At 46.7% G+C, this 23,981-nt stretch overlaps 1 protein-coding gene across 3 annotated transcripts; it reads left to right on the top strand.

Moving 5' to 3' along the window:
* On the top strand, nucleotides 1–23,510 carry LOC132833961 (carcinoembryonic antigen-related cell adhesion molecule 21-like). Of its 3 annotated transcripts, XM_060852661.1 has the most exons (8): nucleotides 1–258; nucleotides 413–724; nucleotides 6,176–6,490; nucleotides 8,081–8,395; nucleotides 15,295–15,423; nucleotides 17,487–17,615; nucleotides 21,323–21,371; nucleotides 23,321–23,510. In XM_060852661.1, the coding sequence occupies exons 1-7, from the start codon at nucleotides 207–209 to the stop codon at nucleotides 21,343–21,345; spliced, it is 1,275 nt and encodes a 424-aa protein (XP_060708644.1). In that variant the 5' UTR covers nucleotides 1–206; the 3' UTR covers nucleotides 21,346–21,371; nucleotides 23,321–23,510. The 3 variants fall into 3 exon arrangements, with proteins under 3 accessions (XP_060708644.1, XP_060708646.1, XP_060708645.1); XM_060852662.1 differs by lacking the exon at nucleotides 15,295–15,423 and having other exon boundaries at nucleotides 3–258; XM_060852663.1 differs by lacking the exons at nucleotides 15,295–15,423; nucleotides 17,487–17,615.
* Nucleotides 23,511–23,981: the final 471 nt, after the last annotated feature.

Here is a 23,981-nt window from a genome sequence, read left to right on the forward strand (position 1 = left end):
GTAGTCTCCAGTCCAGACAGAAGGAGAGGAAACCACAGAACAATGGGAACTGACAATGATTGCACTTGGAGCTCGTTGACAAGTGTATGACCAGCAAACAGAGCAGCCAGTCACTTGTCTTTCCCCAGTCTTCGCAAACCGCTCATGTGACGCTCCTGGGAACAGGACTCCAGTGAAAACACCGGATCAGAGACACTTCTGCCAAAATGGAGAGAGCTGGATTCATCATCTCCGTGGTGTGCTTCGTCCTATCATACGGTGAGAATCTCTTTGGGTATCAGTAGGCCGGGTCAGAGCAGGCAACTGGAAGTTTTGGGGACCTCCTGAGGGTAAAAGTAAAAGGCAGCCCCTGTGTGTTGCTTTCCTCTCTGGGTTCCTTCCTAACGGAGATACCTTGGAATTGTTCCCACAGCTGAGCCTTTCAGTATCTTCGTGTACAAGCCAGAGGTCAACGCCACCGTGGGTGATCGAGTCACCCTCCCGGTGAGACCCTCCTCCCCCGTCTCGAGTGGTTTCTGGAAGTTTGGCGGTGAGTCCATCGTCCTGTGGACCGTCGAGCCGCCTGACCTCAACGTCGCCTACACCAAACGCAAGGTGCTGCTTTTGGACAACACGTCCCTCCTCCTCCTCTCAGTAACTCTCAAAGACGCTGGGGATTACTGGGTGACGATGGACTCCCCGACTGGACAAGAAGGCAAAGCCAAGGTCACTTTGAACGTGTTCCGTAAGTTTCCTGTCTCTTGTAATCGACAATGAGCAGATCAACATGGGCCGAGCGGTAGACAGTGTTCACTTGGACTTCAGTTTGACAAGGTTTCACATGATGGACTATAATTAGCAAAGTTCGATCACACGGGATTCAGGGTGAACTTGCCAATTAGTCACAAAATGGGCTTTATGGTGAGAGACAGGGTGGTGATGGAGGGGTGTTGTTCAGATTGGAGACTTGTGACCAGGGTGTTCCACAGGGATCAGCGCTGGGTCCACTTTTGTTTGTCATTTATAGAAATGATTCAGGTGAACCTATAGAAAGCATGTTTCATAAGTTTATGGATGACACCAAGACAGTGGAGTGGGCAGTGAAGAAGGTCACCTAAGATTACAAGAACATCTTGATCAATTGGGTGAATAGGCAGATGAGTGGCAAATGGAGTTTACTTCAGATAAATGTACCACATTTTGTTAAGATAAACAAAGACAGGACTTAAACGATTAAAGTAGGGCACTGGGGAGTGTTATGGAACAGAGAGACCAAGGAGTTCAGGTACAAAATGCTTTCAAGTTTGCATCAGATCGAGATAGGGCAGTTAAGAAGGCCTTTAGCATACTTGCCTTCATTGCTCACAAGAATGTTGGAGTTGGGATGTTATTTTGAAGATGTACAGGATGTTGGAGAGGCGTCTGCTGGAATAGTGTCCAGTCCTGATCACCCTGTTACAGGAAGGTGACCTTACAGAAGTTTATAAAATCAGGAGGGGCATGGATAAGGTGCATGCCTTTTCCCTCGTGTGGGGGATTTCAAGACCAGGGGCGTATTTTAAAGGTGAGAGGAGAAAATTGTTTAAAAAAGACACGGGAGGCAATTTGTTTCAACAAAGGTTAGTGGTGCCGATAGTAGTCATGGTTTGGAGATGCCAGTGTTGGACTGGTGTGCTTCCAATTAAACCGGTTGGACTAGAACCTGGTGTTGTGTGGTTTTTAACTTTGTTTCATCAAAGGGTGGACCGTGTGTGGAATGAACTTCCAGAGGAAGTGGTGGATGTGGGTCCAGTTAGAATGTTTAAAAGACATCTAGACAACCACCTGATGAAGGAGCATCACTTCGAGAGCTAGTGCTTCCAAATAAACCTGTTGGACTATAGCCTGGTGTTGTGTGGTTTTTAACTTTGTCCATCCCAGCCCAACACCGGCATCTCCAAATCATGACATTTAGATAAGTACAGGAATAGGAAATATTTGGAGAATTACATGCTAAGTGCAGGCAGATGGATCTAGTTGAGTTCAGGATTATGGTCGCCATGGCAATGGACTGAGGGATCTGTTTCTGTGCTGGAAGTGTCTATGACTCCATAACTTGAATTGGGCATGTGATGAGGCTCATTTGGTGTTTTATTTATTGATATAAAATGCTTAGATTCGATTTGATTCCCTACAGTGTGGAAACAGGCCCTTTGGCCCAACACGTCCACACCGACCCTCCGAAGAGTAACCCACCCAGGCCCATTTCCCTCTGAATAACGCACAATTTAGCAAGGCCAATTCACCTGGCCTGCACCTCTGTGAAAGGAAGCCCCCACAGACACAGGGAGAATGTGCAAATTCGACATAGGCAGTTACCTGAGGCTGGAATCCAACCTGGGACCCTGGTGCTGTGAGGCAGCAGTGCTAACTGCTAAATCATCGTACCGCCCTGCGTTTATGTTTATAAAAATAAAGAACTGTAGGTGCTTAAGCTCTGAGATGAAAGACAGCAATTGCTAGAGAAACTCAGCAGGTCTGACAGCATTTGGGAAGAGAGAAAGCAGTCTTAACGCTTCAGAACACAGGTCACTGGAGCCGAAACATTGAGTTTGCTTTTTCTCTCTCTGTCAGACCTGCTGTTTCTCGAGTTATTTCTGCTTTTCGCTTCTTTCTGTTTGTCTTGGCCGGGTACGATACTTGTAATTCTGTGTCAGAGGTATAATTCAGACTCTGTGATTCAGCCAAACTCTAGATCAGATTCCCTACAGTGTGGAAACAAGCCCTTCAACCCCAACCCTCCAGAGAGTAACCCATCCCCCTATGTTTACCCCTGACTAATGCACCATCCACGATTTAGCATGGCCAGCCCACCCTAACCTGCACATTGGGGGAGGAAACCGGAGCAAGTCCATGCAGACACGGGGAGAACGTGCAGACTCCACACAGACAGTCACCCAAGGCAGGAATCAAACCTGGGTCCCTGGTGCTGTGAGGCAGTAATGCTAACCACTGAGCCACTGCACCTGTACAAGCTAAGACCATAAGAAATAGGAGCAGGAATAGTCCATTCAGCCCCTCAAGCCTGGTCTGCCATTCTATATGAAAGTGGCTGATCTGACATTTCTCACGGCCACTTCCCTGCTCGTTCCCCATAACCACTGATTCCACGACTGATCAAAAATCTATCTCAGCCTCAAATATATCGAAGGACTCTGCCCCCACAGCAAGGAGTTACAAGACTCACAACTCTGAGGGAAAGGAAATTCCTACTCATCTCATTCTTAAATTGGCCACCCCTTTATTCTGAGACTCTACACTCTGGTCCTAGACTCTCCCATGAAGGGACACCTCTTTTACCCAGGAAAGCTCCTGAAGAATCTGACATCTTTCAATGAGATCACCTCTCATCCTTCTAAAGCACACTGCACAGAGTCCCCATCTGTTTGTCTTCGACATCATGGAACCCCTACAATGCATAAGCAGGCCATTCAGCCCATTGAGTCCACACTGACCCTTGAAAGAGCATTCCACCCTGGGCCTTACATTTCCCATGGCCAATCCACCTGACCCATACATCTTTGGACTGAGGGAGGAAAGTGGAGCACCCGGAGGAAACTCACGCAGACACGGGGAGAACGTGCAAACTCCACACAGCCAGTTGCCTGAGGCTGGAATCAAACCTGGTCCCTAGTGCTGTGAGGCAACAGTGCTAACTACTGAACCACGATGCTTCCCTTTGCTTGTGAGACAATACCTCCACACAGAGAATTACTCAAGTGAACCTGTTCTGATCTGATTTGGAGACACCAGTATTGGACTGGGGTGTACAAAGTTAAAAACCACACAACACCAGGCTGTAGTCCAACGGGTTTATTTGGAAGCACAAGCTTTCCGAGTGCTGCTCCATCATCAGGTGGTTGACCAGCTGATCTGCCAGACTTTTATTCTGAGTCAAAGGTGTAACTGAGACTCTGTGATTCAGCCAAACTCGATAAGTTGAGAGATTTGAATTCTGTTCAGAGAGGGAGATGGTGGTGTAATAGCATTGTCACTGGGCTAGTAATCCAGAGGTCAAGGTTTGAGATATAGATTCAAATCTCGCAATATCAGTTGGTGGAACTGGAATTCAGTGAATAAAGCTGGATTTTAAACCTTGTCATCAGTAATAATGACCCATTTGATTGACTGATTCCTTTTGTGAAGGGAATTTGCCTTCTTTACCTGGTTGACTGACATGTAACTCCATACCCACAGCAATATGGCTGATTCTGAACTGCCATCTGAAACAGTCCAGCAAGCTACTCAGTTCAACAAATGCTTGCCTTGCCAGCAACACCCATGGAAGAAAAGAATAAACCAATTAATCATTCTGTGGGTGGCACAGTAGCTCAGTGGTTAGCACTGCTGCCTCACAGCGCCAGAAATCCTGGTTCAATTCCTGCCTCAGGCGACTGTCTGTGTGGAGCTTTCACATTCTCCCCGTATCTGCGTGGGTTTCCTCCCACAGTCCAAAAATGTGCAGGTTAGGTGAATTGGCCAGGCTAAATTGCCTGTAGTGTTAGGTGTAGGGGAATGGGTCTGGGTGGGTTGCTCTTCAAAGGGTCAGTGTGGACTTGTTGGGCCAAAGGGCCTGTTTCCACACTCTAAGTAATCTGAACAGGAATAATATCTTTTAAACATTGTAATTGTACCTGCATCCAACACTTCCTCAGGGAGTTCATTACACATGTGAACCACCCTCTGTGTAAAAAATTTGCCCCTCATGTCTTTTTACAATGTCCATCCTCTCACGTTAAAAATGTGCCCTCTAGTCTTGAGATCCCCCCTCTTAGGGAAAAGACACCTCCCATTGTCAGCACAGGACATTAACAGAGTGGCACGGTGGCTCCGTGGTAAGTACTGCGGCCTCATAGCACCAGGGACCTGGATTTGATTCCAGCCTCAGGCAACTGGCTGTGTGGAGTTTGCATGTTCTCCCTGAGTCTGTGTGGGTTTTCTCCCACAGTCCAAAGATGTGCAGGTTAGGGTGAATTGGCCATGCTAAATTGTCCCATAGCATTCAGGGTTTGTAGGTTAGGTGCATTAGTCAAGGGTAAATGCAGGGGAACGTGTCTGGGTTGGTTACTCTTTAGAAGGTTGGCGTGGATTTGTTGGGCCGAATGGCCTGTTTCCACACTGTAGGGATTCTATGATTAACCCTCTCTATACCTCTCATCATTTTGCAAACTACTATAAGGTCACCTCTCAGTCTCCTGCACTCCAGTAAAAATAGCCCCAGCCTAACCAGCATTTCTTTATAACGCAAGCCTTCCATATCCAGCACCGTCATTGTAAATCTCCTTTGAACCCCCTTCAGCTTAATAATGTCATTCCAATAACTAGGTGACCAGAACTGGGCACAGTAGCCCAAAAGAGGCCTCACCAACGTCCTATACAACATCAACTCCTATAGCAACGAAGGCAAGCATATTAAATGCCTTTTTAACCACTCTGCTTATATGTGATGCAAACTTCAAAGAGTTACGCACCTGAACCCCTAGGTCCCTCTGTTCTCCAACACTACTCAAGGCCCTACCATTCATTGTATAAGCCCGGCCCTTGTTTGTTTTTCCAAAATGCCATTCCTTGCATTTATCCAGTTTGAACTCTGCCATAGAGTCACAGAGATGTACAGCATGGAAACAGATCCTTCGATCCAACTGGTCCATGCCAATGGGGTATCCAATCTAGTCCCATTTTTCAACCCATTGATCCATTTGATCAAGATCCCTTTGTAATCTTAGAAAGCTTTCTTTGCTCTCTACTATGCCACCAATTTTGGTATCGCCTGCAACCTTACTAACCATGCCTTTTGTACATGTATCCAGTTCATTCATATAAACGACAAACAGAAGAGGACCCAGAAATTATCCCTGAGGAACACTGCTGGTGACAAGACTCCAGTCTGAGAAACTACCCTCCACCACCATTCTCTGTCTCCTACTGTGAAGCCAATGGATGGAGAAGGAGAGTGCTAACCTCAGCCAGTGTGGGAATTGAACCCACACTGTTAGCATCACTGGCTGGCCATCCAGCAAATAACATGGATGAATAAAGAAGCATTTATATGCTTGATTATCCATCACTGTTGTAATGAGGGTAGAAGCTGACAGATTCACTGTCATTACAACTGCAGAATCTGGACTATTATCAGTTTTTTTTTGCTTTCACCTAGCAAAGTCTGCTCCTTTTACCATCAGCGTTGAAGGCGGCAAGATTAATGCCGTTGCTGGGGACACAGTCATTCTGTCAGCGAGTCCTTCACAAGAGGTGAAGCACGGGAGCTGGACGTTTGGAGGGAAAGCTGTCGCCTGGTGGAGTGACACATCCCCCGAGATCAGCCCCGATTACAGTGGGCGGGCCGCAATCTCCTCCAAGACTTCACTGAAACTGAAATCGGTTCGGGTATTGGACACTGGAGAATACGATGTGACCATGAGTACAGCGTCCGGAGACACGAGGACAGCCAAAATCGAACTGAATGTTGTCAGTAAGTTGCTGCTGTTTCCCAAATTAAAGAAAGCAAGGGCCAGCAAAATAACTGGGTTGCCTATTTAATGTTGCCCATCATTGCCCAGAATAGTCAACTACCGAAATGAAACAAAGAACTGTGGATGCTGGTAATGTGAAACAAAGGCCAGAAATTGCTGGAGAAACTCAGGAAGTCTGGCAGCATTCTGAAGAAGGGTTAGGGGACCTGAGACATTAATTGTCTCCCACAGAACCTACCAGATCTCCTGAGTTTCTCCAGCAATTTCTGTTTTTGTTACAGGTTGAGTACTTCTGGCTGTTAGGGTAAATAGACAAAGTCTTTTCCCTGGGGTGGGGGAGTCCAGAACTAGAGGACATAGATTTAGGGTGAGAGGGGAAAGATGTAAAAGAGACCTAAGGGGCAACTTTTTCATGCAGAGGGTGGTACATGTATGGAATGAGCTGCCAGAGGAAGTGGTGGAGGCTGGTAAAATTGCAACATTTAAGAGGCATTTGGATGGGTATATGAATAGGAAGGGTTTGGAGGGATATGGGCCGGGTGCTGGCAGGTGGGACTAGATTGAATTGGGATATCTGGTCGGCCGAGGGTTAGACCGAAGGGTCTGTTTCCCTGCTGTACATCTCTATGACTCTATGTGTCAAGTGTTGGTGGGGCATATCACAACAAATGTTTCTATTCTATTGCACATGAGATGTGGGTGTTCCTCGCTCAGACAGCTTTTGCTCCCCATCCTTCACTACCCTGGAAGGGTTAGTGGTGAACAGCAGCAGTCTTTGGGATGTGCATACCTAGGGATTACCATTGACCAGAAATTCCACTAGACTCACCACATTAACACAGCGGCTACAGGAGCAGGTCAGAGGCTCGGAATACTGCACCTCCTGACTCTGCAAAACCTGTCCGCCATCTGCAAGTCAAGAGTGTGATGGAATACTCCCTACCTTCCCTGATGGGGGCAGCTCCGACAACACTAGAGAAGCTTGACACCACCCAGGACAAAGCAACCCCTGCTTGATTGGCACTACAGCCACAAACACCCGTTCCCTCTGCCACCGACGCTCAGTAGCAACAGTGTGTACCATCGACAAGATGCACTACAGAAACTCACCAAAGATCCTCAGAAAGTGTCTTCCAATCCCATGACCACTTCCGTCTAGAAAGACAAGAGCAACAGATACACGCAAACACAACCACCTACAAGTTCCCCTCAAAGTCACTCCCCGTCCCGACTTGGAAATATGTTGCCGTTCCTTCACTACCACTGGGTCAAAATCCCAGAATTCCCTCCCTGATGGAATTGTGGGTCAACTTACAGCAGGTAGACTGCAGCAGTCCAAGAAGGCAGCTCACCACCAACTTCTCAAGGGGCAATTAGGGATGGACAATAAATGTTGGGCCCAGCCAGAGACCCCCATATCCTGTGGGAATGACTAAAAAGATTATTAATAAGGAGGACAGTTATGTTGGTCATTAGATTTAAATACATCTCTCGCAGCCTCATGTAGAAACAGCAAGTTGGCCCACTCTAGGAGTGATCAGTTACAAGAAGTTTAATGTAGTTGACTGACCTATTGTCCTGTCTCCCAGCGCAGCCACAGCCTCTCAGCATCTCCCCAGAGCTCAGCAGCATCAAAGCACAGTCTGGAGCCCGTGTCATCCTGTCTGTTCATATATCCGGGGAAGTGAACAATGGAAGCTGGGTTGCCAATGGGGAAACGCTTTTCCAGTGGGACGGCACCATTCAGAATACAACACAGCACAAGTTCTTCTGGATAGACCTCTTACCAAATGCATCCCTCCTTCTATTCTCTGTGCATTCCTACAGCTTCACAGAGTTTACAATCACTCTGGAGTCCCCCACCGGTATCTCAGCATCAGCCATTATCACCCTTCAAGTATTCAGTGAGTACCTGCTACAATTGTTGGATTAAAGAGTTACTTGGTGAAAACTTGCACTTAGGGCAGCGTGGTGGCTCAGTGGTTAGCACTGCTGCCTCATAGCACCAAGGACCTGGGTTCGGTTCCCACCTCGGGTGACTGTCTGTGTGGAGTTTACATATTCTCCCAATGTCTGTGTAGGTTGCCTCCTACAGTCCAAAGATATGCAGGCTCAGTGAATTGGCTGAGCTAAACTGCCCTTAGTGTTAGGTGCATTAGATTCCCTACAGTATGGAAACAGGCCCTTCGGCCCTTGGAAGAGTAACCCACCCAGACCCATTACCCTCTGACTAATGCATTGAACACTATGAACCATTTAGCATGGCCAATCCACCCTGACCTGCACATCTTTGGACTGTGGGAGGAAACCCACACAGACACGGGAAGAATGTGCAAACTCCACACAGACAGTCACCCGAGGCTGGGATTGTACCTAGGACCCTGGTGCTGTGAGGCAGCAGTGTTAACCACTGAGCCACCGTGCTGCCCTGTCAGGGGTAAATATGGACAATGGGTCTGGGTGGGTTTCGCTTCAGAAGGTCAGGGTGGACTCTGAGGGCCGAAGTGCCTGTTTCCACACTGTAGGGTATCTAACCTTATTTTGCCCATTTGATTGCTAATTGAATTATCTCGAACATCTTGTCCCTCTGCTGAGGTTCCTGTTCCTAGTTTGGTTAGATTAGGGTGAAAGAATTTGCAACGGGTCTGGGCATGATGACTATTTTCTTTGCACTGTTGAACTGCCAAGGGTGGGGATGTTCACAACTAGGGGTCAAAGTTAAAGGTGAGAGGAGAAAGATTTAAAAGGGATCTGAGGGGCAGTTGTTTCACACTGTGGTATAGGACAGATGTTAGAGGTAGTTTCTTTACTCAGAGAGTCGTAGGGGCATGGAACGCAGTGTCTGCAACAGTAGTAGACTCGCCAACTTTACTGGCCTTTAAATGGTCGTTGGGTAGGTATATGGACAAGAATGGAATAGCATAGGTTAGATGGGCTTCAGATTGATTTCACAGGTTGGCGCAACATCGAGGGCCGAAGGACCTGTACTGTGCTTTAATGCTCTAGAAGGTGGTTCATATGTGGAATGAACGACACACGAGCTGGTGGATGCAGGTACAGTTACAACACTCAATAGGCATTTTGACGGGTACGCAAATAGGATAGGTTTAGAGGGAAATAGACCAAACGCAGGCAAATGGGACTAGTTCAGTTTGGGAAATGTAATTGGCATGGACAAATTGAACAGAAGGGTCTGCTGTATGACTCAGTGTAGGTCTGTATATTCTGAGGTTACATGGAGACGACTTCCTTTGTCGAACAGAAAATTATTCCAAACTTAAAGCAGCTGGCTTTTCTGTGCCACTGAACTCAATCAAAAGAAAATGGGGAGAGGCTGTAAATTTGGGGCATAACAGCTGGCCTTCTGAACTTGTGTTTGCACCAATGCTGTCACTTTTTGAGGTTATTTTGTCCTGTTTCTTTTTCGAGGAGAGGTTGTAAAGCAGAGGTGCAGAACTGGTTAAATAAGAGCACTTGCATCATCAGCTTGGGAGGCCTTGGGTTTTTTTTTCACAGCCTGAATGGGTGTGGCCAACTGTCACAGAGTGGGGTTTCTAGATTTTAGTTCCTCACTAACGTCAGAAGCTACTGCGATGTCAACAGAGTTGGAAGCTTCAGTAATGTCCTCCTGGCTCCAACTCTCTGAAATTCCTCTTGCTGTTTTTCGCCTCCTGGATGTGAGAATCCGTGACTGAACTTACCTTTTTTTTGCCAAAGGTAATGTTTATGGAATGTTACTATGTTGGAAGTTAATTAGTAATATCTGTTACGGGGTCTGTTATTATGCTAGGCCTTCCAGCACAGTTGTTATCCGAAATTCCTCTTTCTTTGATTGGACTTTAACTACAGCAGTTTAAAAAATTGAATGCTTAACACTGAATGGTTTGACCCATTAATTTGCATCTGAAAGAGGCACTTCACCTCTGAGTTCAAAAAAGAAGTAAAATTTAGGGTCAAGGCTACCTTAAAGTATTTTCAGGGGGTCTGGTCTGGTCCATAACACTTCAACTCCCCCTCCCACTCCACCAGGTTCATGCAGGTCCTGGGCCTCCTCCATCACCACTCCCTAACCACCCTGGAGGAATAACACCTTATCTTCCACCTCGGGACCCTCCAACCCCACGGCATCAATGTGGATCTCACCAGTTTCCTAATTTTCCTCTTCCCTCGCCTTATCCCAGATCCAACCTTCCAGTTCAGCACCGCCCTCATGTCCTGTCCCACCTGCCCATCTTCCTTCCCACCTATCCGCTCTAACCTCCCCTCTGACCTATCACTTTTACCCCCACCTCCATCCACCTATTGCACTCTCAGCTACCTTCCTCCCCAGCACCACCCCCTCCCATTTATCTCTCAGCACCTCCCCCTTCCCCTCCCTCCTCACAAGCCTCATTCCTGATGAAGGGCTTTTGCCCGAAATGTCGACTCTCCTGCTCCTCGAATGCTGCCTGACCTGCTGTGCTTTTCCAGCAACACACTCTCGACTCTGGTCGGGAACAATTTGTCATTCTAATAGATCAAAACAGATCTGGTTCTGGTCTTAAATTTAGATCCTTGCCTCCCTCCTTTTACCTTGCGTTTCCTCCTCTGTCTATCAAACTCAGCCTTGAGTAGATTCAATGACCAAGCGTCTACACCTTTCCAGCGAAGCTATTTCCACAGACTCACGACCCTCGAAGAGATGAAACAAAAACTCTTTGTATTCCATCTTAAAAGGGAAACCTCTTATTTATTTACTTCTGTTTCCTCGTTCAAGCTTTTTCAACATTACTAGATAATTTCTCAAATAAGGAGACCTAAACTGTGCATATTATTACTGATCAGACCCCAAAATGCCCTGGACAACTGCAATAAAGCAATTGATCTCCCTAAGACCATAAGGAACAGGAGGCCATTCATCTCTTTGAGCCTACGTTCAATGACGTCATGGCTGATCAGAAAGAGCATGACAAGGACGTTACCAGGACTGGAGGGTTTGAGCTAGAAGGAGAGATTGGATAGGCTGGGCTTTTTTTCGCTGGAGCACGAGAGATTGAGGGTTCACTTTATAGATCATAAGGAGTATGGATAAGGTGAATACAAAGGCCTTTTGCCTAGGCTGGAGTAATTCAAAACTAGGGCATGTATTTTTAAGGAGAGAGGAGAAAGATTTAAAAGGAACCAAAGGGACAACTTTTGCACACAGTGGATGGTTTGTATGTGGAAGAAGCTGCCAGAGAAAGTGATAGATGCAGCTACAGTGGCAACATTTAAAAGACATTTGTACATAAAAGTTATAGGGGATAGGAAATGTTTTGCGGGATGTGGGTCAAATGCAGGAAAGAGGTCTGGGTTTAGTTGGGGCAACTTGGTCAGCATGGATGAGTTGGACCAAAGGGTTTTAGAACAAGAACATTACAGCGCAGTACAGGCCCTTCGGCCCTCAATGTTGCGCCGACCTGTCATACCAATCTGAAGCCCATCTAACCTACACTATTCCATGTATGTCCATATGCTTGTCCAATGATGACCTAAGTGTACTTAAAGTTGGTGAATCTACTACCATTGCAGGCAAAGCATTCCATACCCTTACTACTCTCTGAGTAAAGAAACTACCTCTGACATCTGGCCTATATCTATCACCCCTCAATTTAAAACTATGCCCCCTCATGCTCGCCGTCACCATACTTGGAAAAAGGCTCTCCCTGTCCACCCTATCTAATCCTCTGATTATCTCAAATGTCTCTATTAAGTCATCTCTCAACCTTCTTCTCTCCAACGAAAATAGTCTCAAGTCCCTCAGCCTTTCCTCGTAAGACCTTCCCTCCATACCAGGCAACATCCTAGTAAATCTCCTCTGCACCCTTTCCAAAGCTTCCACATCCTTCTTATAATGCTGTGACCAGAACTGTACACAATACTCCAAGTGTGGCTGCACCAGAGTTTTGTACAGCTGTAGCATAACCTCATGGTTCCGGCACTCAATCCCTCTATTAATAAAAGCTAAAACACTGTATGCCTTCTTAACAACCCTGTCAACCTGGGTGGCAACTTTCAAGGATCTGTGTACCTGGACACCGAGATCTCTCTGCTCATCTACACTACCAAGAATCTTACCATTACTTTGGTACTTTGCATTCCGGTTACACCGACCAAAGTGAATCACCTCACACTTGTCTGTGTTAAACTCCTTTTGCCACCTCTCAGTCCAGCTCTGCAGCTTATCTATGTCTCATGTTTTCATGTGATTCTATATTCCTTCCTCATCACAGGAATCAGTTGAGTGGAACTATTTCCAGGTTAGAGTGGTGCTGAAAAAGCACAGCAGGTCAGGCAGCATCCAGAGAGCAGGAAAATCGATGTTTCGGCAAAAGCCTTTCATCGGGAGATAGATCTGACAACCTGTAATATTGCAATACCTTCCCCCCTCCACCACCCACCCAATTTGAGGGATAAGGTGTTTATAGTTCAACATCCTTTTCACAGCCTTAGCTTGTTCTGGAATAGAACAAAGAAAAACAAAGAAACTTTACAGCCCAGGAACAGGCCGTTCAGCCCTCCAAGCCTGTGCTAATCCAAATCTACGGTCTAAACCCGTTGGTCAATTCCTAAGCAAAGTGGGCGATATGGTGGCACAGTGGTTAGCACTGCTGCCTCACAGCGCCTGAGACCCAGGTTCAATTCCTGCCTCAGATGACTGACTGTGTGGAGTTTGCACATTCTCCCCGTGTGTGCGTGTGTTTCCTCCCATAGTCCAAAAATGTGCAGGTTAGGTGAACTGGCCATGCTAAATTGCCCATAGTGTTAGGTGACGGGGTAAATGTAGGGGGGTGGGTCGGTGTGGACTTGTTGGGCCAAAGGGCCTGTTTCTATACTGTAAGTAATCTAATTTGTATCCCTCTCCTCCCCACCTACTCATGCATCTGTGCAGACACATCTTAAATGAATCTACCATGCCTGCCTGTACCAGCTCTGCTGGCAACGCATTCCAAACACCCACCACCCTCTGTGTGAAGTACTTGCCGCGTGTATCCCCCTTAAACTTTCCACCTCTCGTTATTGAATCCTTCACCCTGGGAAAAAGCTTGTCCCTATCCACCCTGTCTATACCCTTCATGGTTTTGTAAACCTCAATCAGGTCCCCCCTCAATCTTCTTTTTTCTAGTGAAAATAAACCTAACCTACTCAACCTCTTTTCATAGCTAGCACCTTCCATACCAGGCAACATCCTCGTAAACCTTCTCTGCACCCTCTCCAAAGCGTCCACATCCTTTTGGTAATGTGGCGACCAGAACTGTACACAGTCTTCTAAATGCAGCCAAACCAATGTCTTGGACAATGTTACCATGTTTTAATCAGTGCACTGTTGTAATGTATGAATTGGTATAACTGCTTTATGTCCTGCAAAGTCCCACCCGTGTTGACGGAATGGTCAGTCATCGAGGTTTACAGCATGGAAACAGGCCGTTCGGCCCAACTTGTCCGTGCCGCCCAGTTTTCACAATTAAGCTAATCCCATATTTGGTCCATATCCCTCCATACATACCCCATCCATGTCGAAACATTTCTTAAATGACAAAATTGTACTCACCTCCACCACTGCATCTGGAAACCCATTCCAGACACTCACCACCCTCTGTGTGAAAAGATTGTCCCTCTGGACCCTTTGTGTCTCTCCACTCTCACCTATTCCCTTTAGGTGTCGACTGTCCTACCCATGGGGAAAATCTGTTGGCTATCCACCTCATCAATATTAAAAATCACACAACACCAGGTTATAGTCCAACAGGTTTAATTGAAAGCACACTAGCTTTTGGAGTGACGCTTTTTCATCAAGTGGCTGTGTACTCCACAACCACCTGACGAAGGAGCAGCGCTCCGAAAGCTAGTGCTTTCAATTACACCTGTTGGACTATAACCTGGTGTTGTGTGATTTTTAACTTTGTACACCCCCGTCCAACACCAGCATCTCCAAATCATCACCTCATCAATGCTTCTCATGGTTTTATAAACCCCGATAAGATCACCTTTCTGATACCACCAGCAAAACTAATGTCATTTACAAGATACCATGCGAGAACTGTAAAAAACACTACAAACTAGCAGGAAACTTGCCACCAGGATACAGGAACACCAACTGGCCACCAAAAGACATGACCCTGTCACTAGTTTCTCCACATACAGACAAAGAAGGATGCCATTTTGGCTGGGACAACACACACATCCCAGGTCAGGGAAAACAATGACACGCACGAGAATTCTTAGAGGCATGGCATTCCAACTGGAACTCCATCAATAAAAACATTGACTTTCACCCTATCTAACTTCCCTTGAAAAGAAAAACTGGAAATGATATCACCCACCTGAAGAAGCCACCACCTATAGGGGAGAGGTAGGACATACAACCAGCACTTCACCAGAGACTCGCACTGATGATGTTACATAGTATGGTGATGAAACGTCTGAAAACAAACCTTCCAGCTCAGCGAGCTGACAAACTTATCACTTTCTGATTCCTGCGCTCCAGGGAAAAGAAGTTTCAGTCTACCCAACTTCCCCCTACAACTCGAACCTTTCAGTCCAGCTAACACCCCGGTAAAACTTTCCTGCGCTCTTTCCAGTTTGATAATGTCCTTTATACAATAGGGGAACCTGAACAGCAGCCGGTCATCTACATTTGGCCTTACCAATGTCTTGTGCACCAAACAGCATGGAATGGTGGGGGGGGAGAGGAGCAGGATGCCAAGATTTGTCTTGTCAAGCAAGTTGAGTTGGAGACTCTCATCGTTTTGCTGACCTGATCGGCGAATTCTATGCCTGACAGACTTCTCTGCAAATTGCACAATCTACAATGTTGGCCTGGCCATTGCGGTTCTCCTGGTTTCGGTTTGCATTTTCCTCATTGGTAAACACATCTATGTGAAGCAGCACAGAGCGATGGGCGAAATTCACGGTAAGTGTCAAACCCTGCATCTCCTCCAAGTGTACAAAATAGGAACAGGAGTGGGCCATTCAGCCGATCAAGCCTCTGCCATCACTCGACAGGAGCAGGATTGATCCTCCATCTCTGTGCCGTACTCCTGATCTCTCCCTGTCCCCTGTGACACCCCTCAGCTTCTAAAGCTGTAAGACCATAAAAAACAGGAACAGCAGTACGCCATTCAGCCCCTCAGGCCCGCTCCATCAGGTAGACATGTTCTTCTTCCACCCCAAAGGTACATTATGGCTGAAAGATCATAATAAACCAGTGGTTTTCAACTGGTGTGCCCCCGTGACCTGCTCATGTGTTCTGTGAGATTTTGTACAATGGTAATAAAAGCCATTGCCAAGAGTATGTTGTTGAATCTTACGACCAGAAGAAATAGGAAAAGCAGCCCCTCTTTTGCCATTCAAAAGGATCATGGTTGATCCCATGTTCCTCAGCTGCACCTCCCTGTCATTTCTTGGTGAGCCTTGATTCCCCGACTGATCAAGAATCCCACCACCCCAGCCTGAAACATACACAGGGACTCTGCCCGGGAGTGGCACGGTGGCTCAGTGTTAGCGCCAGGGACCCAGGTTCAATTAATGCTTCGGGGCAACTGTCTGTGTGGAGTTTGCACGTTCTCCCCGTGTCTGTGTGGGTTTCCTCCGGGTGCTCCGGTTTCCTCCTACAATCCAAAGATGTGCAGGTTAGGGTGGATTGGCCATGCTAAATTGTCCCATAGTGCCCAGGGATGTGCAGGTTAGGGTGGATTGGCCATGCTAAATTGTCCCATAGTGTTCAGGGATGTGCAGGTTAGGGTGGATTGGCCGTGCTAAATTGTCCCATAGTGCCCAGGGATGTGCAGGTTAGGGTGGATTGGCCGCGCTAAATTGTCCCATAGTGTTCAGGGATGTGCAGGTTAGGGTGGATTGGCCATGCTAAATTGTCCCAAAGTGTTCAGGGATGTGCAGTTTAGGGTAGATTGGCCATGCTAAATTGTCCCAAAGTGTTCAGGGATGTGCAGGTTAGGGTGGATTGGCCATACTAAATTGTCCGATAGTGTCCAGGGATGTGCAGGTTAGGGTGGATTGGCCATGCCAAATTGTCCGATAGTGTCCAGGGATGTGCAGGTTCGGGTGGATTGGCCATGCTAAATTGTCCCATAGTGGCCAGGGATGTGCAGGTTCTGGTAGATTGGCCATGCTAAATTGCCCATAATGTTCAGGATGTGCAGGTTAGGGTGGATTGGCCATGCTAAATTGTCCCATAGTGGCCAGAGATGTGTAGATTAGGGTGGATTGGCCATGCTAAATTGTCCCATAGTGTCCAGGGATGTGTAGGTTAGGGTGAATTGGCTGTGCTAAATTGCCCATAGTGTTCAGGGATGTGCAGGTTAGGTGCATTATTCTGGGTGAATGTAGAGTAGTAGGGGAATGGGTCTGGGTGGGTTACTCTTCGGAGGATCAGTGCGGACTTGTTGGGCTGAAGGGCCTGTTTCCACACAGTAGGGAATCTATGAATCTATGATAAGGGATTCCAAAGACTCACAATCCACTGAGAGAAGAATTTCTTCCTCATCACAGTCTTAAGTTTGTGCCACTTTATTCTGAGACTATTCCCACCTTCCCACTCCCCCACCAGGCTGGTCTTAAAAAATATTCTAGCAGATACTTTTTAGAGTGCTAATGCATTTATTAAAGCCTGAATTATTGCAAACTCCTCCAATAAGTCTGTAAATGTGAGTAGATGTGATGTTTATGAGCAAAAGATCCAGCTGAGAAAAGTGAGGGGGTACCATAAAACTAAATTTTTGAAGTGTACTGGAAAAATTGGGAGCCTTAAACAGTGGTGTTTCCCATTGTACCTCTGCAGCTATTACCCTTAAACGTTTAATGCATCGCTTGGTTAGTAGTCCTGTTGGATTTTAGAACCTACCAATCTGCAACTCTCAATCAAGGACAATTTCTTGCACTTGAGTACCAGCAAATTTCCGGCAAGCGTGTCTTTCACTGGGCTGACCACCATTTGAGTGTTTGATTTCCATCTTCCAGATCTCCTGACTATATTCTGTAAAGGATATCGGGCTGCCCTGACCTTAGTCACGATCCTGAGCTTCTGCTTGATAATTGCCTTTTCTATCATCATAAACAAGTATTGGTGTATCCCCAGTACCCGGCCAGGTAAGTTGCTTGATTCAACATCACTTTCACAGAATCATTGAGGTTTACAACACACCAAGAGTGATCCAGCAAAGCTCAGTCTAAGCTCTAAGAACAGCACCTCATTTTCCACTTGGGGTCCCCGCAGCCCCTTTGGACTCAATTTCAACCTTAAGGCTTGAACTCTCCAGTGTCCTTACCCCAGCCTCTGCACGCACCAGGCCTTGTTACCACACAGTCCGCTGCTATGGGGAGAAATTGAGGAAGGCAGATGCTGGAGAGTCAAGGGTTGGTGCTGGAGAAGGCACAACAGGTCAAGCAGCTTCCGAGGAGCAGGAGAGTTGACATTTCAGGCATAAGCCCTTCATCAGGAACGTGGTGGAGGGGGGGGAGTGTGTGTGTGTGTGTGTGTGTGTGTGTGTGTGTGTGTGTGTGTGTGTGTGTGTGTGTGTGTGTGTGTGTGTAAGGGGTCTCAGGGACACGTCGGAGGGTGGGGCTGGGGGGAAGATAGCTGGGAAAGCGATAGGTAGCTGCAGGTGGGAGCTGACAGTGATAGGTCAGAGGGAAAGGTGGAGCACATAGGCGGGAACACATAACACACTGATAGCCACTAACAGTCTCCATTAACAACTCTTCACCCTGCTAGCTAAATGGCTGTCCACTCCTTGGTCAGTCCAAATGTCCTTTTCTCTCCTTGGGCTTTATCCCCACTCATCATTTACTCCTTACACCGTCCCTCCAGCCCCCATTTTATCCTCTGCATAAATACTCACATTTTCCGAGCCAACATCAGCTCTGAGGAGGCGTCACCGGACCCTGAAACGTTAACTATGATTTCTCTTCACAGATGCTGCCAGATCTGCTGAGCTTTTCCAGCAACTTCTGCTTTTGATTCTATTAAACAGAGAAGTCGGCTTGGCCGAAAGCCTTGGTACCACAAGTGCACATCTCGAAACTTCTTCAGCGTGCTGAGGGTCTCCACCTTTCCCACACTGACAGGCAGTGAGTCCCACATTCCCCACCACCCTCCGGGTGAATATTTTTGTCCTCACATCCCCCTCTAAACCTCCTCCCCCTTACCTTTAATCTGTGCCCCGGTCACTGATCCCTCCAACAAGGCGAAACGCTTATTCCTGTCTAAGCTCCACATCATTTTATATATCTCAATATCACTTCCTGAGAAAAAAGAACAAGAAATAACATCACCACCGGATACAACGTCACCACAGGAAATTACATCACCAACCCAAGGAAAACACATAAATAGAAAGCGGGCCATGCCACAGTGCTTCATCTGGAGGCTCACTGATAATGTTACCTAGTATGGTGGCGAAACATCTGAAAATGAATCTTCCAGCTCAGCGAGCAAACCTACATCCATAATCTCAACCATGTTCCGCACCTCCTCCTCAGTCTTCTCAGCTCTGAGGAAAACATCCCCATTCTGTCCAATCTTTCTTCATCACTGAAACTCTCCAGCCCAGGCAATCCCTTGGTAAATCTCCCTCTGCCTCCCCCCCCCCCGCCCCATTGCTATCCCATTTGCTCCTATAATGTGGATTCTAGAATTGCATGCAGTACTCTAGCTGAGACCTAACTGATGTTTTATACAGCTCCCAGCTCGTAAACTCTAAGCCTCATCTAATGAAGGCAAGTATCTCACGTGCCGCCTTAGCCATTTGAATCCAACTGTCCTGCTACCTTAAGGTACAAGTACACCATAATCCCTCTGATGTTTGGTACATCCAGGGTCCTACTACTCACAGACCAATCAGATTGCTCAGTATGGCCTGGAGTCCCTAGCCCACCAATCAGTGCAATCTGCATGGGATTGACAGAAGTTGTTCAAAAAAATGCAGGAGAACATTTCATAGGAGATAAGACAGTGGATAGACACAGATTTCATCGAATCCCTACAGCATGGAAACAGGCATTTTGGCCCAACAAGTCCACACCAAACCTCCAAAGAGTATCCCACCCAGACCAATTCCCCGACTACTCTACATTTACTCCTGACTAATGCACTGAACCCACACAAGCCTGAACACTATGGGACAATTTAGCATGGCCAATTCACCCTAACCTACACATCCCTGAACACTATGGGGCAATTTAGCATGGCCAATTCACCCTAACCTGCACATCCCTGGGCACTATGGGACAATTTAGCATGGCCAATCCACCCTAACCTGCACATCCCTGAACACTATGGGGCAATTTAGCATGGCCAATCCACCCTAACCTGCACATCCCTGGGCACTATGGGACAATTTAGCATGGCCAATCCACCCTAACCTGCAGATTTGTGGACTGTGGGAGGAAACTGGAGCACCCAGATGATATCCACGCAGACACGGGGAGAACACGCAAACTCCACGCAGATAGTCGCCCAAGGCTGGGATCGAACCCTGACTAATGCACTGAACCCACTGAGTGCTAACCACTGAGCCACCAGATTTAGTGCTGGTGAGAGAGATTAGCTGGAAGGGTGTAACCCTCATGTCAGAGTTACCCCAAACCTCCAGGTCTGGAGAAACACATCTTCACATAAAGAGAGGCAGGTATATGGCAACTTCATCCTCAGAAAGTAGTCACTCCATTTCTAATCATAGACTCATACAATGCAGAAGAAGCCCTTCAGCTCATCACTGACAGAAACTGCTTTCTATCTCCAGTAGTCCCACTTTCCAGCACCTTTTATGAGAGCTCAAAGGATGAAAGACTGAACACTCTTTGCCAGTGCAGTCCAGGATATGGAAGGAGATGCAGCCAAGTCGGATACAGAGAGTTGAGAATATATGTTATTCTGAGTGCCATAGAATGAGGAAACTGGCCTGTGGACATGAAGCAACCTCCTGTCCCTATCTGAGGGTGTCAGCACATCGAGTCATAGAGAACAGACCCTTCAGTCCAACTCACCCATGCTGACCAGATATCCTAACCTCAGCTCGTCCCATTTGCCGGCACTTGGCCCCTATCCTGCTGAACCCTTCCTATTCATGTCCCCATCCATATGCCTATTAAATGCTGCAATTGTACCAGCCTCCACCACTTCCTCTGGCAGCTCATTCCATACATGCACCACCCTCTGCACGATTATGATGCCTCTTAGGTCCCTTTCTTATCTTTCCCATCTCACCCTAAACCTGTGCCCTCTAGTTCTGGACTCCCACAACCCAGGGAAAAGACCTTGTCCATTCACCCTGTCCATGCCCGTCATGATTTTATAAACTTCTGTAAGATCACATCTCAGCCTCCTACACTCAGGGAAACAGCCCCACCCTATTTAGCCTCTCCCAATAGCTCAAACCCTCCAACCCTGACAACATACTTGTAATTCCTCTCTGAACCGTGCAAGTTTCACAAGATCCTCCCGATAGGAAGGAGACCAGAATTGAATGCAGGATTCCAAAAGTGGTCTAACCAATGTCTTGTACAGTCGCAACATGACCTCTCAACTCCTGTACTCAATGCACTGACCAATCAAGGCAAGCATACCACACGCCTTCTTCACTACCCTATAGTTTACATCGACACATGGACGTTGAAATTTATAAGTGACACAGTCATGTGACAAAGCAATAGACAATAATATTTTTGAGATGGTAAACATGCAAGCATTTGTTTTGGAGCGGATGTACATTACTCAGTATAGATCATTGAAGGATGCTTCAGCCTCATCAAATTGATTAAGTCAATTGATTATGTTCTCCTCTGTCTTGTTGCAGTTCTGGACTTTGTTGTTGAGTAACCCTATCCAGGTGAGACAGTTAACAGGTGAGTATTTGCAGTATATCAAGAGGTAAGGCAAGTCTTTAAGTTATGATAACTTGCTGGGGTAATACACTGGAAATCGAGTCCTTTGATCCCTTAAGTTATCACAAACATTTAAAGCGTTTCCAATTTACTTGTCTCTCATGGAGTCATAGAGATGTACAACACGGAAACAGACCCTTCGATCCAACTTGTCCATGCCAACCAGATATCCTAATTTAATCTAGTCCCATTTGCCAGCACTTGGCCCATATCCCTCTAAACACTTCCTATTTACATAACCACCCAGATGCCTTTTAAATGTTGTAATTGAACCAGCCTCCACCACATCCTCTGGCAGCCCATTCTGTACACGGACCACCCTTTGCATGAAAAAGTTGCCCCTTCGGTCTCTTTTATATCTTTCCCCTCTCACCCTAAACCTATGCCCTCTAGTTCTGGACTCCACCACACCAGGGAAAAGATATTTACCATATCCATGCCCCTCATGATTTTATAAACCTCTACAAGATCATCCCTCAGCCTCTGACGCTCCAGCGAAAACAGCCCCAGCCTATTCAACCTCTCCCTATAGCTCAAATTCTACAACCCTGGCAACATCCTTGTAAATCTTTTCTGAACCCTTTCAAGTTTCAGAACATCCTTCCAATAGGAAGGAGACCAGAATTGCACGCAATATTCCAAAAGTGGCCTAACCAATGTCCTGTACAGCCGCAACATGACCTCCCAACTCCTGTACTCAATGCTCTGACCTATAAAGGAAAGATTACCAAATGCCTTCTTCATTAACCTATCTGTGACTCCACTTTCAAGGAGTTATGAACCTGCACTCCAAGGTCTCTTTGTTCAGCAACACTCCCTAGGACCTTACCATTAAATGTCTAAGTCCTGCTAAGATTTGCTTTCCCAAAATGCAGCACCTCACATTTATATAAATTAAACTCCATCTGCCACTTCACAGCCCATTAGCACATAGGATTTGAACTAGTGATTCTGAAGGAACTGTGATAAGGATGGTCAGGGGCTTGGAGGGGAACTTGGAGACAGTGGTCTTCCCATGTATCGGCTGCCCTTTGTTCTTTGAGATGGAAGTCGTCATGTGTTTGGAAGGGGCTCCAATAGGAGCCTTAGTGGACTTCTGCAGTGCATCTTCGAATCGTAAGAGTTATACAGCACGGTATCAGACCCTTCACTCCAACTCGTCCATGCCAACCAGATATCCGAAATTAATCTAGTCCCATTTGCCAGCATTTGGCCCATATCCCTCTTAAACCCTTCCCATTCATATACCCATCCAGATGCCTTTTAAATGTTGTAATTGTACCAGCCTCCACCACTTCCTCTGGCAGCTCATTCCATACACGTGCCACCCTCTGTGTGAAATAGTCACCCCTCAGGTCCTTTTTAAATCTTTCTCCTCTCACCTTCAACCTCTGCCATCTATTTTTGGACTCCCCTATCCTGGGAAAAAGACCTTGGCTATTCACATTATCCATGCTCCTCATGATTGTATAAACCTCGATAAGGTCACCCCTGAACCTCCGACACTCCAGGGAAAATAGCCCAAGCCGATCCAGCCTCTCCCTATTTTATATCAGTGCCTGAGATAACGTGTATGTTTTTTAAGATGTGGAGATGCCGGTGTTGGACTGGGGTGTACAAAGTTAAAAATCACACAACATCAGGTTAGAGACCAACAGGTTTAATTGGAAGCACTAGCTTTCGGAGTGACGCTCCTTCATCAGGTGATTGTCGCTCCGAAAGCTAGTGTGCTTCCAATTAAACCTGTTGGACTATAACCTGGTGTTGTGTGATTTTTAACTATGTTTTTTAAAGTTTTCTTTATTTGAGTGCTTGCAGTGCACTGTAACTGTCGGGTTGATGTAATGACAATACAGGACAGTACATTTCATACCAAGCATCACTCCAATCTGTTTTCATTGTGTTTTCAGAGGGAAGCTGAGGACTTTACCAATAATGCTGTGCAGCCCAAACAAGCCAGAAACCGCAGGGAAACCGACGGAAAATGAACAATATTAACTCCCTCCCAGAGGATGTCTTAAAGCAGAATTCAGATTTCACTTTATTACAAACTTGTGGGGTCCACTTGCTCATTAAAGTTTCATGGAGTTACAGCCACAACCTGTTAACTACGCTGGTATGTCTGTTCAGAAAAGAGTTGGTGCAACCGAGATTTTCCGGGTTCTTTTCATCTAAATTCACAATTCATTCCCAGCGTCAAAGGCGGTGGAAAGGTGCAGCCGGTCAGGCAGCATCTGAGGAGCAGGAGAATCAACGTTTCGGGCATAAGCCCTTCATCAGGCATGATTCCTGATCGAGGGCTTATACCTGAAATGCCGACTCTCCTGTTCCCTGGACGCTGCCTGACTGGCTGTGCTTTTCCAGCATCCACAATCTTGACTCTGATCTCCAGTGTCTCCTGATTTATTCCCAGGGCGTGGCACCGTTAGTTGGGCCAGCATCGAGGTTCATAGAATCCCTACAGCGTGGAAACAGGCCCTTCAGCCCAACAGGTCCATACCGACCCTCCAAAGAGTATCCCACCCCAAACCAATTCCCCATTTCTCAACATTTACCTCTGACAAGTGCACT

The sequence above is a fragment of the Hemiscyllium ocellatum genome, chromosome 38 (genome assembly GCF_020745735.1).
Source record: "Hemiscyllium ocellatum isolate sHemOce1 chromosome 38, sHemOce1.pat.X.cur, whole genome shotgun sequence".
NCBI classification, from domain to species: Eukaryota; Metazoa; Chordata; class Chondrichthyes; order Orectolobiformes; family Hemiscylliidae; genus Hemiscyllium; species Hemiscyllium ocellatum.

Excerpts from the sequence above, each read along its gene's own strand:
- LOC132833961 (XM_060852661.1), top strand. The coding sequence starts at position 207 with ATGGAGAGAGCTGGATTCATCATCTCCGTGGTGTGCTTCGTCCTATCA. Across the intron at positions 259-412 it reads GTGCTTCGTCCTATCATACG|CTGAGCCTTTCAGTATCTTC; the intron begins GTGAGAATCTCT and ends TTGTTCCCACAG. Across the intron at positions 725-6,175 it reads GGTCACTTTGAACGTGTTCC|CAAAGTCTGCTCCTTTTACC; the intron begins GTAAGTTTCCTG and ends GCTTTCACCTAG.